The sequence below is a fragment of the Amblyomma maculatum genome, chromosome 2, assembly GCF_055883805.1.
Source record: "Amblyomma maculatum isolate TAMU_Amacu chromosome 2, ASM5588380v1, whole genome shotgun sequence".
NCBI lineage: Eukaryota > Metazoa > Arthropoda > Arachnida > Ixodida > Ixodidae > Amblyomma > Amblyomma maculatum.
This window is the reverse complement of record NC_139345.1, coordinates 39,423,580-39,436,791: the sequence shown is the minus strand read 5'-3', so window position 1 is coordinate 39,436,791 and position 13,212 is coordinate 39,423,580. Positions and strand designations below refer to the sequence as shown.

The 13,212-nt window shown below is 49.1% G+C and overlaps 1 protein-coding gene across 1 annotated transcript in view; it reads left to right on the top strand.

Moving 5' to 3' along the window:
* Positions 1–1,310: 1,310 nt before the first annotated feature.
* The window catches only part of LOC146198444 (uncharacterized), a 36,370-nt gene continuing 24,468 nt past the window's right edge, over positions 1,311–13,212 (top strand). The window contains exons 1-2 of the mRNA XM_084591898.1: positions 1,311–1,321; positions 3,297–3,967. Of these exons, the coding sequence (XP_084448024.1) occupies positions 1,311–1,321; positions 3,297–3,967 (682 nt within the window). The remainder of the gene's footprint in view (positions 1,322–3,296; positions 3,968–13,212) is intronic.

Sequence of the window (13,212 nt, the reverse complement as noted above, 5' to 3'; positions counted from 1 at the left end):
ACACACACACACACACACACACACACACACACACACACACACACACACACACACACACACACACACACACACACACACACACACACACACACACACACACACACACACACACACACACACACACACACACACACGCACACACAGAGACTGGGTCCCATCGCATCGTAGGATTTTCTGTACATTTCCTCTCCGTACACATTTTCGAGGATTGTTACAGATAATATCATAACAATACCTTTCAATGCAGGTGGAGGGGCTCACGGTCGTGCATTCTCAACAATAAGCATGAGGGGGGGAGAGAGGTCTTGGATAGGTGTCTGTTCAATAAAGCAGGTTGTGGAGCTCATGGGATAAGCTTCCAATAAAAATGTAGCTAAACAGTGTTTGCTGTCATTAAACAAAACACTATACCCAGGCGTTTCATCTACCTTTCATATTAAATCGCGTTGTTCTTTTACTTTTCGTGCCAGCAGACATTAGCTTCAGCCACTGTTCCTTAGTTTCCCTCCTAGTGTATGTCTCCGCACGATTAAGACGATCCAGTGGCGTAATGGACGCCCGCAAAATTCTTTCGTGGGAAGAAACTCGTAATTTTTGCTATCTTTTTTCTTTATTACAAATTATAATCATGTATACATAGAGGGGTCGAGCTCAGGAAACCTGGTGGATTAGCGTGGCTCCTGCTGGTGCAAAACCGAAATACTCAGTCATAGATTAGTGATGGAGGGTATTGATTAGCATAGGACTTGGCTCCGTCTTATGGCGACGACGATGGAAACGACGGTGATGATTGTTTTGATGATGAGGACGACGATGATGATGTCGAAGCAGATGAAGGCATAAACTCAGCTCAGAAGCTGCAGCTTTTAAATGCAGCAATGACCACACTGTTCGTTGCATCAAGAAGCGATAGAACTCTCTGATTGTCGAGCGTGAACTGAGCATGCGCATATCCGCGCTGACAGGAGGCACAAAGCCCGCACCCGTGTTTCCCAAGCTATTTTTCTTTGCAGATGTCAAATAAGAAACTAAAAAAAGCAGCGCGACTTCACAGCACCATTTAAGCCATTTCGCTAATGACAAATAGCAGCCGCAGCAAACAAGCAACATTTTCTAGGGAACCCTACTAAGCCAAGCCAAGCCAAGATGACAGACAGCGTTCAGGGGTGAGATACAAGCGCGATACTTCTTTATTTGTGATGGCAAGCACGTTTGCGCACGCTCTCGAAACAGTGATGGGTCACTAACAAGCAGACTAGGGGGAAGTAGAAAATAAACAGCCTCTTCCAAGAAGTTTTGCCCCTGTGAGCATGCATCCAGGGTGAGTTCGAGCGAAAAGACTAATGACAAAACGCCTCCCGCACCACAGCATACAAGAGGGGTACAAAAGGAGCAAAGCACTTGGGCGAAATAAAAAAAAACGAGAAAGTAAAGATAGACGGATGCGAAGAGGATGTCCACTGTGGAAATGCAAGCAAGTATCACAATGCAAAAGCACTGAAGGAACACACCAACCACCACCAGAACCGTCACAAAACGCAGCAGCCACTGGAGTATGGGGGAGGACTGGCGCCCTGGACACCTCCTCGACCTCCCCCGCCCCGCCTTTGCTGGCCACTGTCAGTTGGCCCGCTTTTTGCTTGTGGCTGCCGTTATCGGGAGAAAGTTTTCGCCCCGCCGTTCCGTTTTCCTCTTGCCTTAGGTCCACTTCGATCCCCCGCCGAAAGCGCGAGCGTTCGTATAATCGCCCTTTCCTGGCTTTGCCCTCTCTACGGTCCCCTGCAGTGGCAGCCGTGTGCTTGCTCTTCTACTGCCCCTTCCTCCATCACCCTTACACACGCTTTGCGGCCATCTAACAGCAGTCACAAGCACACAAGCACAAACATGCCGAGTGGCAAAAAGGAGTTTGAAGGAGATAAGCTTTAGGACAAAACCGAGGGGGAAGAGGGAGGGGGGGGGGGGGGGTGTTCGTGGAGACATCTCCCTCTTTTCCTCTTTCCTTTTCTTCCAGCTTGGGAAGCGCGGACGCAAAAACGTCGGGGAGAGAGGGCAAAGAAAGCGAAGGAGGGGGCCGGTCTATCTGTCCATCTTCGCTTCCAGGATCGGTGCATGCCAGCGCCAAATAGAGCGGCCGTTGAACGATTCCGGTGCGAAATACACGGAAAGTGCCGATATTTTCTTTTCTTTTTTATTTATTCAGCCTGATAAATATTGTAGTGAGCGAAACTTTTCTTTAGTGCTACCAGAGTTTGTACATTTTCCGACATCTGAGCCAAGCTGCGTCTATGAATTCAACTTTTCTTTTTTTTCCTCTGTGGAACATTTCAGGTAGCTTGAAAAGATGACAGTGGTTTAGTGTCAGCCTTGCTCTTAAGCGCCTTAAATATGCAGTTCCCGGGATTAGCAAAAAATCGCAGTCTTTGTTGCGAGCGACCGTGTACGCCTCCTCCTGCGGCACACTTCACTCTGCGCACACCCTTCAAAGCACGACTTCGTTCCTCTCCGCTCTCCAGGGGAGCCGATCCAGCGGGGCCAAAAACGGCGCGTGTTTTTGTGTTCCCAGAAGAGCGGCCGCCCCGCCGTCGCTGCTGGAAGCGGCGGAGACCAGCAGCCTCGGGGAGAGAAGAGAGGCTTCAACGCTACTCGCGAGGCCAACGCGCGCGCGCGCGCGAGCGCGCACACACGCACACTCTCCTCGTCGCAGCAGAAACAACGTGCTGCGCTCCTCCTCAGCTCCTGCATCCATTCCCAGACGGGACGCCGTTGCGGAGAGCCCAGGCGTCGTGGTGTCGCGCCCAGCCCGCTTTGGAGCTTCGACCCGTCGTCGCTGTCGTCGTCACTGAGTCGTCAGGCGACGACTCCCGGGGCCAGCCTGACGAGACATATCGCATTTGCATGCCTGCCTGTCGCGCTTCAACGCCGCTGCCGCTTCGGGCCGGCTTTTGCCGATGACAGCAGCAGCGCCAAGGCGACGATGTTCCTGTGCCATCGACTGACTGACAGCTGCTCTCCAAGTTCGGCCGTGCACTGGCTCCCTACGCTACCTGCGGGCGCCGTCACTTCTTGCGCCGCAGCCCAGTAGCGGCTGCTGCTTCCTGCCAGCTGACAGTTGGACAACCACCCAAGGGAAGAGAAACCGACGAAGGAGGCCGCAACAGTCATACTCGAGGACAATCGCGAGGATACCGAGGATACCGCTTTATCATCGCCCTTGTGTTTGTTGCCATCGTTCCCTCACCGAAATTGGTCCAGTGTCAGTGCGGAAAAATAACAATCTGTCATCGCCCTTTTCATAGCGCTCCTCGTCGGCGCGAAACTGGACCGGTTTTTCATCCCTGCCGGCGGCTCCCCACTGTCGGCCTCCGGGAGAAAGAGGAAGCGGTTCGGGAGGAGACGAGCAAGCAGCGCAAAGCAAGAGAAAAAACACAAAACCGCAACAGCAAAGCGCGGCCCGTCCGCGACCACCATACATCAAGCGAATTTTCGACTGGCGTCCAGCGCGGCGACGAAGCGGCGGATACTTGCAAGAAGCAGCACCGAGGAGGCCAGCGAACCGGCGCGCGCGCGGAAGTAAGCCAAGCAAGCTCGGAAGGAAGCGAGGAGAGGGGCTGCTGCGCTGCTCCGGCGCCGGACAGCGGCGTCGGCGGCGGCGCTGGTGGTAGAGAAGCCGCCGCCGCGCCGCTTGTTGTCGGGGCGGGGAGAGCGCGCGCCGACAGCGAGGCGCGGCACATCGGCGTCGCGGCGTCGGGCGAGCGCCGGCGCTGGCGGTGTGCGCGCCGGCGGCTGACGGCGGCGCTCACCACGGCGACGACGCGACAGGAGTCGCGGCCGCTGGCGCGAGCGCCGGCGGACATGCTTGGCCTTGGCACCGGGGGCCCCTTCGTCTTGCGGACCACCACCGGCTTGTCTTCTTACGTGCTGCTGCCCCTGATGCTGTGCCTGATCCAGTGGGTCTCCGCTGCCAGAGGTTAGTGCAGCTGCGCTCTGAGAGAAAAAAAAAAACTTGCGCGTCCGCAGAAACCTTTTGAATGAGAGGGGTACGCGTGGCCCATGCCAAACATCGCTTGTTCTCCTAGTTTTAATCATTTTCTGTCGAATCCGGATTCAAACACAATTTGTGTCTTGCTAGTTTTTACTCGTATCCGAATGATCGATTTCGCGAAGATTGCACTGCTGCAAACGAGCATGCAAGATGACTCATCGACGTATACGCGCGACATTATCAACGCTTCGTTTCGTGGTCGCGTGTGCGCCACAGGAAACAAGTCCGTTACTCTAACAAGCAGAGCAGCTTAGTTAGACGCATGTTTGTTAATACGTGGCCTCTAAAAGGCAATTAAAAGCTGTCAGTAGTAGTTAGAAAGGTTACTCCTCTAATTACCAGTCTCGTGAACCCATCCATTTATACTTCTAACGTTCGTACTTGAGTGGTTCCATGAGGCACGGTTCTATGTCTTCAGCAAAAGTTGTCTAATAAAGAAAAAAAAATTCAGTAAAAGTTGTATGTAACTACTTTAGTGTCACTCCATGCCACTTCGTATATATGATGCGGCGCCGTAGGGGGCTATTGTAAATACTTTTTTTTAAATATCCGCATGGCTAATGATATTGGTAATGCACTAATTCAAGGTGTATTTATTGAGGGCGAAGCATTTATTCTGCACGACGTAATTCATCTCGACTACTGTTCCCAAGGGTGCGGGATCGAATCCCGGCCTCGGCGGCCGCTTTTAGATGGAGGCGAAAAGCAAGGCGCCCGTGTGCTGTGCGATGTCAGTGCACGTTAAAGAACCTCAGGTGGTCGAAATTTCCGGAGTCCTCCACTACGGCGTCTCTCATAGCCCGAGTCGCTTTGGGACGTTAAACCCCACAAACCAAACCAACCAAACGTAATTCATCATACCTCTCTCAGCCACAAAGTTTAGTCTGAGCGCAACGTAATTGCAGCGGCTGCAGGCTTAAACTTCAAGTTTTCTTGCAAGGAATCAGCCTGAAAAATTAGGCAAAATGTGATTGATCTCGCGTATCTTCTGATCTGATCTCGTGCTTATGTACAAACTTTGCGAAGGACTGACTGCGTATGAGAGACGCTGCGCATTGTCGTGCATGCACTGTACAGTGGCACCCAATTAACTCAAGCACTGTGGACGTGTCCCTCAAAATGCGCTTACTGCTGTTACGCTTCATACCGGTAAAACCCCTTCCGAATCGGCCAGATGGGTTCATACCGGTAAAACCCGTTCCAAATCGGCCAGATGGATATGGGTCGCGACTTGCAGCGCACGCACATGCCACTTTCGTTATTGAAATACCGTAATCTAGGTTTTTAACTTACAGCTGAAGGACCGAATAATTCAGCTAAACAACTAAAAGTAATAGAAAAAAGCACTTTGAAGAGATTGAGTACTATACATACTCGAGTAATTATTTATTGTGTTCTTTTGTTAGACGTTAAGTTTCATACTGCACTGTGTAACTGTTGGTGCCTACCATTGTGCAGCTTATCCGCTGTCAAGGGAAATGAGGCCACGGCTTCGTCAAGCTGTGCGTCACGGCTTTTTCTGCAGCTTCTGTCTATGGCAGGCAGAAATAAATGAATTTCAATTTGAATGTTGGAACACATCTCAGTAGATTTTGTGAAACGCTGCAAACTCCAGCCGCTAATCATTTGACCAGATTCGGGAATGTTGAACTAACTCAGTAATTGGAATGTAAGTGCCGATAATGCTATGAGTCAGTCTCAAACACTTATGCTGGTCACCGTAAGGAGTGTGCGCGTCTCACTGAACCTGGGATAAAGGAGCGGTATATTAAAACACGAGGGCGGTCCGCACTGTTATATGAACCTTAATGATTCTACGCGTTTGTCGGAGATCCAAAGGGTTAGACTATGAATGCTAGTAAATCACTGACGGGGGCTGACTAAACAAACCTCCCAGTAGTAGCAAAACGTCTAAGCTGGCACCATTCTGCTCAGTTAACCCGTTTATACACGATAACGGTCTTATGCAGGACGCGCAAATGTTATTTGTTCAGCGTATGGTATTCAAAACAATTCTGGTGAAAGAATACGACACGTGGTCATGTCGACGTTTCTATTTTTTTTTTTTTCTGCGCTGTTCTGTCGAGCGACATTTTCTTTTTTTTTTCTTTTTGCCATAGTCGGATGCACCTCATGAGCGATCGGTAAGCAGGCCCTCAAAAGAAGTCCCTTACCCATTAAACTATACTAATTTAATTATGCATTTGTTAATCCGCTTAAGCCTCCTTGGTTAATCAGTTTAATCTCCAGACGTCCCTGTGATGCCACGCATGCAGGTTAAGGGTATTACCGCAACATCATGAAAATCTATCGGCGTGATTGACTGGAGGGCCTCCTTGGAGGGTCAGTTGCCCACAGGGGTTCCTCGCTACTTTGACAATAAGCTTAAATGAGTAACACACCAATACAATGTGACAGCACAATACATGAAGTCATAAAATTGAATCAGCGCCTTCATCTCGAAACTTTGACGCCGGATGCGTGCACATAGTAATGAGTACTGTCAAAAAAAAAAAAAAAAAAAAAAAAAAGCTATACGAGGAATGTTTGCAGCTAACATCAAATTAAAAAGAGGATCTTCGTTCATAATGCCTAGCCGTCAATAAAAAAAGTATGTTGCAGTGACTAGTACTTATAGCTCAGATTCAGTTTCCTTCCCTTCAGCAGTCGTCATGCGCATTCATTGCCCTACTGAGGGCGTGATCAGTCACGTGACACGGTATTTAAAGCAGTACGAGGCCTGCCTTCTGTTGACGAGTGTCATACTCAAGTTCGAAAAGATTTTCGTTCTTGCTCAAACAGGGACGGTCCGACTGCGCAGCACGCTGTTTACACTTCGCCAGCCAGACTCCCGGACGAACGAGAGGAAGCCGCTTTTAGGGATTGGACGCGCACGTCTGAACTCCTATAGTTATCCGATGGGCAGTTCGGTAGAAGTGACACATATTTTACATTGGTAACGTTAGCGCTGTTCCGAGGTTCTTTTATTTTTTTCCTTTCTTTCCTCACAATGCACTGTTCGATGTATCCGGTTTCGTTAAAAGCGAGTTCCATTTTCGTACAGCGGCGCGCACGACTGTGCGAATTCCAACGTTTCACCATGGTTTTCCTCCAACCTCGCACTGTGATAAAACTACCTACAGGGCAAGATTTGGTAAGGCATATTTATATGCTGCCGCGTGTACAATGTTCCATCTAATTTTGAATCCAAATGAAAATCGCGTGCCATCCAGCCGCGATATGCTTCGCTTCCTCCCGCATCGGAACGAAGCGCTGCCGTCAGCGCAAGTTTGAGTTGAATTTGAGACATTATCTTAAATCTTCTTTCATCATGAACCCCTTCATGGTAGTATTCTTTAACTACTACCTTTACTTTGCTTCAACTACCACAGCATTAAAGTTCCCGTTCACAAAATCCGAAGTTTGTGTTAGGAGAAAGGTCACCATTGGTCAAAAGAGCTAGGTCACGTGGTTTCACGACGTCGCACACCCAGTCGACCAACGAGCGCCCGATCATGTCACGTTGCCCTGTGACGTCATCAACTTCTCGACCAAATAAGGGAATTTCCTGATAGGGCGGATTCCTGAGCATGTGGACTGTATTGGCATCGCACCAGTAACTAGTATCAGAATATCAGTAGTCTGAAATAAATCGATAAAAGTAATCAAAAAGAGATGGTGACGTATAATGGGATCATTATATCCCACTGAGCGTAAGGCTTGTCAGCTATATGTGAACTAGGAAATAATGTGGTGGCCATATGAGAGCACCGGTGAGTTAATCCCGTAAAAGTTTTCTATACCGATGTAGGCGGGAGCCATTTTCTTCGCCCTGACGGTGTACACGTAACGCCACGTTTCATGGGTTGTGCACCCGAAAGAGTTCTTAACTATATATATACGTGCACGGAATCGCCGGAAAACTTTTCTCATTGGCCAGAACGTTTTGAAAGCAGTTCCATTAGCAAATTCTAAAAGCAATTCCCTTTTGTCTTGCACTGTAGAGCGGTAGAAAAGTTGAAGCCAAAAACAGCCAGGAAACACTTCACCGCTTTGGATCTTGAAGCGACCAGAAACGCCCTATTCTTTAGTCAGAGTTGTTGCAACATGGGCAGATGCTCCTAACTTTAGAACAATTAAACATTTTGTAACGGAAACATTTTAATACAAATCTGTCTGGTTGGTAGGCGAACTACAGAGGTAAAAAATTCGACCAAAGGTATTACAAAAAGCATCCATAAACAAGCACAAAAGCCGCCGCAAGTAACGCTCGAACTCACGACCCATGGTTTACGAGGCCATTGCTCCACCGCTGAGTTATAGCGGTATTTTTTCTATTTTACTCGAAATATGCAATATTTACACCAAACCTTCAGTCCTATTTGACTAAGGTAACATGACTAAAATTATTTCAGTGGCATTTATGTTTCAATGTGCGGGAGCCAGTCAGGTGCTGGATCCACAAGTTTTATAATTTCACAGTGCCATTACAATGACTTCCTCAAAGTATTATCTCACTGGCCGTGCGTCAAGATCTGCGTGACGCACCACCATCCTTCTTCTCTTTATACTGTGCAGACCCAACGCCATTACAAGCTTGAAAACACTGTAACGCAACAAAAACTAGATCACAAGGAACAGAAAGGAACACCACGAACGCTTTTGTCCTCGTCTTTTGTTCTCCATGCAGTATTTCGAAGCTATGAACCAGCAAGTCCAATAATCCGCCTTACTGCCAGCAAAATTATCAGCAAACCATTGACCGGCAAACATGGTCAATAGTTTCATCTTTTTTGCATAGTATAGACAATGTACTCCCGAGGTACAAAGATCCCTTTCTCTTGCAACCACGCTTTAATCGGCAAAGTCCCACTATGTAGTCTGAAAAAGAATGTTTTGACTGCAGGAGTAATGGCCCTCCTTTTTTGACCCGTGCCTATACTGTAAATGATCCTATAACTCTAACGGCGCTCGTGGCATTTATTGTAGTGAAATGACGTCCAATATATGTAAAAAGTAATCCACTCTTGTTGCGAATACGTGAGCAGGTGACCGCTCTTTTTAAAGCGCAATGAAACAAAGTTGCGCAAGCACAGAGGGACTTGAAGGCGGTACATCGCATGACCTGACACCGCTTCAGAGCGCGGCCGGATCGGATGCAAGGCACTTCGTAGAGAGAGGTCGCCCCCTCGCGCGTTCTCATTAAGAGTGAACGACCCTGTACATCACTTATATACAAAGCCCATAGGAAGTAGTTTGAAATACAGTTGAAACGTAGGCTCGAACACGAACCACGCCCCAGAAATTTCCAACAACTGAAGCATTAATAACCACTGAGCTATAGCGGCGCCGCGGAAGGTTACTCTTGTTGAAACCTTTGTTCGGGGTAGAACAAAACGTCCTTCTGTACTTTGTGATACTGACCGACTTTTGGAACATTTATTTATAAAGTTAGAGTTCTCTCTAGGGCACATTCTGCTATTGACGGCACATAACTGCGTTACTGACCACGTAGCACTGTTCCGCGATCACGTGCCCGACTCCTTCATAGTATTCCAGAGAAGTGGGGCGCTTTCGACTATGATTACGCAACCGCCCCATGCACACATCTCGCGCTTTGTGCAACCATCTTTCTCATTATCGAATTGGACGCGCACGAGTCCAAATACTTCGAAACGCCTCTCGTTGTTGTTGCTGTGGCTGTAGGAAGAAGGAAAAGAAAATGCACGGGCCTGCTACTGAGCCACCTCCGCTGCCTCTGATTTAAACTTATTTATTTATAGGAAGGGAAAAGCGCGGTAACTGTCTCACTTGTCTTCTGCGGACACCGCAACCGCGCCGTAAGGGAAGGGAGGAAGATGGGAGTGAAAGTGGAAAGATAGAAAGAGGAGCCGTAGTGGAGGGCTGCGGAGTAATTTCGACCACCTGGGGATCTTTAACGTGCGCTGACATCGCACAGCACACGACGCCTCTTCGTTTCGACCTCCTCCGCTGCCTCGTGCGGACAGAAGAGAGAAAGTAGAGAAGAAAGAAAAAGAAGAGGGAGAGAAAGACGCGTGCCGCAACAGCCGTCGTCCACCACCTAAGTGGTAGCGGGTGCAATGACGGCCTACAACAGATGAAAATTCGGGGGCTAGCCGCGTTGACATACCGTCCCAGCCCCGTAGGGCCGGGAGCTGCCACCCTTCACCACCTCCTGTCCTCTTCCTCAAAAACACCTCTCGGAGGTAACTTGTAGAACGGCCATACTTGAGCTGCGGAAAGCGCGCGCCGCCGCTCAAGTCCGGGCATGCATGTAACTGGGAGGTGTCAACGCGCTAGCATGCGGCGAGTTGCCCAGAAGGTGCGCGCGCTATAACGACGCTACCCGCAGGCAGACTGGCCGAAAACATCCGCAAGTCTCTGTGAACGTATTTCATGGAAAAAGAAAAAACAAAGACTTATCACGTGATCGCATGCCAATGCGTCATCTGTTCAAGTGCTCCTATGGAATATGGTTTGGTAATACGTCACCCTGACACTTCCGTAAATGGAGGGAATAAGAATGGGGGAAAGGGACCGAGATAAAAAGAAAGCCTGATAGCGTTTACTCTGTACTCCCTGAATTCTGCGCAAAATACTTATGGGCGTCTAGATAGGCTTAGCCACTGTCGCCTATGCAGGAGGAGGAGGTTGTGTCAGCCTGCCGCGTGATGCGTGGTGTTGTGATGAGTCTGCAAACAGCACAAGTCTCTAAAAAGATTGTTTCAAACTCGGCATGACTCGGCCAGATCAGGGCAGGATAGTATGCAGAGCTGAGAAAAAACTCGCGCAGTCAGCCCAGCGCTTTTCAAATGGCTACATCATATAGTCAGGTTCTTGTGGAAGACTATAACCACGCAGTCCGAACCAAAAGTACTGACCGCATTCGGCACTTACCTTGTCCACTGTGATGTATTGTGCCCTAAGAAAGGCGTGGCCGGGTGTTTTACTGAATATTTTCAAGAAATACCCAAGAATTTGATTTTATAGTGAATATTTTTAGAAATATGTAAAAGTTAATTTTTTGAAGCCTTCAAATGTCAACTCTGATAATCACTGGTAGCAAACGTAAATTGTGAGATTCAACTTTCCAAAGTAACACATGAGCTGTGACAGACGTCACAGTTAAGGGCTACAGATTAATTTAGATCGCCCGGGGCACTCTTAATCAACGTGTCCCAGCTTGGCACATCACACAGCAGCCTTTTGCGTCCCGTCTTCACCGAAGCGCGGCTGTCGCTGTCGGATTTTAACCCGGATAATCCGGCTCACTATACCTCAGCTCTATAAGCATTGAGCCAACATGGCGGTAGGCAAGTGTAGGAGGTCATTAAATTGGTTGATTAAAATCTAATAGTTCATAAATTTTACAGTTGGATGTCGCATTGTGATCTCGAAATTTGTAACTGAAAATTATAAGTACTCATATCAGTTTTCGGATTTCGGATTGCCCGATTCTACTAGGAACTGGGACACAACTTCTTGCCGCTGCGGATCGTCATGCCGAAGTCATGCGGTCAGTGAGAGCTTGCAGCCGCACCCTTTAATGCAACAGCTATAAATTAGACTAATATTTCGTTTGGAATTTGTTTAGAACTGGTTTGCGACTGTTGCTTTCAATAGTATTACAATGGCCCAAAGTCGTCGTAACTGAAAAGGCCTGCCTTTAAGTATTACTAACCGCATTCGTTGTATAGATGCGTTTATTGCACTGAAAGACAGAAAGGTCGGTCGAAAACTTGAACATCTGGCCCGATACTCTGCACTTGGGTAGAGAAAAAGAAGAAAGAGTGTCGTTAAGGGCGACGACATGGTGAGAAATATGAAAAAAAAAGGCTGAGGCTTAGCTTGGTTAAGTCTGGTCAGATGCGAAGCATATTGATTGCTAAACTCGGCGTTCCATGGTTACACTTGGCTAAGCTTTTCTTTCCTTGGTTACACGTGCTTTTACGTTGCTCGTATCAGTGGAGCATCGTTGTCGCCGAGTCGCATGCCGAGCACGCTCCTTGGCCAAACGTTCTTCCCGCTCTTCTGGGCTCTCTACAGCACGCCGCAGCCTTCGCTTTTCATTCCACCGCTCGACTGCACTCCCTGGAGGCATCGCCACCTTTTGTGAGGGTCTACTGGAGGCGAACGCAGCCGACGGCGCGAGCCGGTCCCCGTCTCTCCTCTGTCGTGACGTAAGCGTATCACGTGGCGTGACGTCACCATACCACGTGGTCCGCACGTCGTGCAACCGCAGCCGACGGCACGAGCCGGTCCCCCGCCTTTCCTCTGTCGTGACGTCAGCGTATCACGTGGTGTGACGTCACCATACCACGTGGTCCGCACGGCGTGCAACCGCAGCCGACGGCGCGAGCCGGTCCCCCGTCTCTTCTCTGTCGTGACGTCAGCGTATCACGTGGTGTGACGTAGCATTCCACATTCTTTGCTGTGCAAGGGCTGTGGTTTACCTCTAGCAATATGCTTCGCATAATATACAATCAGGAGATACAGTCGCGTGCCGAGTCCCGTGTCACTGAAGAGTGACAGAAAGCCCGCAGGAAATGCCCCGCCGGGGTGGTACAGTGGTAAGACGCCCGACCACTGTGCCGGAGTACCCGGGTTCGAACCCGACATCGGCGGCTGCGTTTCGATGGAGGCGAAACGAAGTGGCGTCCGTGTGCTGTGCGATGTCAGCGCACGTTAAAGATCCCCAGGTGGTCTCCGTAGCCCTCCACTACGGCTCCCCTTTCTCTCTTTCCACTTTCACTCCCACCTTCCTCCCTTCCCTTAAGCGCGGGTCAGGTGTCCACAGAAAACAAGTGAGACAGTTACTGCGCCTTTCCCTTCCTGTGAACCAACCAACCAACGGCTGCGGGCTTTCTGCCCCTGGTAGCTCGATCATGGCTTCGGGACAATACCGGTTTAATTATGAGCTAAATATCAGCCACGAAGATTCAGTAAGGCCGAAATTTGTTACACCTTTCACCTGATCAATGTTCTATATTAAATAAATAATTTGTTCACAGAAAGGGAAAGGCGCAGTATCTGTCACACTTGCTATGTGGACACCTGAACTGCGCCGTAAGGGAAGGGATGAAGGTGGGAGTGAAAGTGGAAGGAAAGAAATGGGAGCCGTAGTGGGGGGCTGCGGAGTAATTTCGACC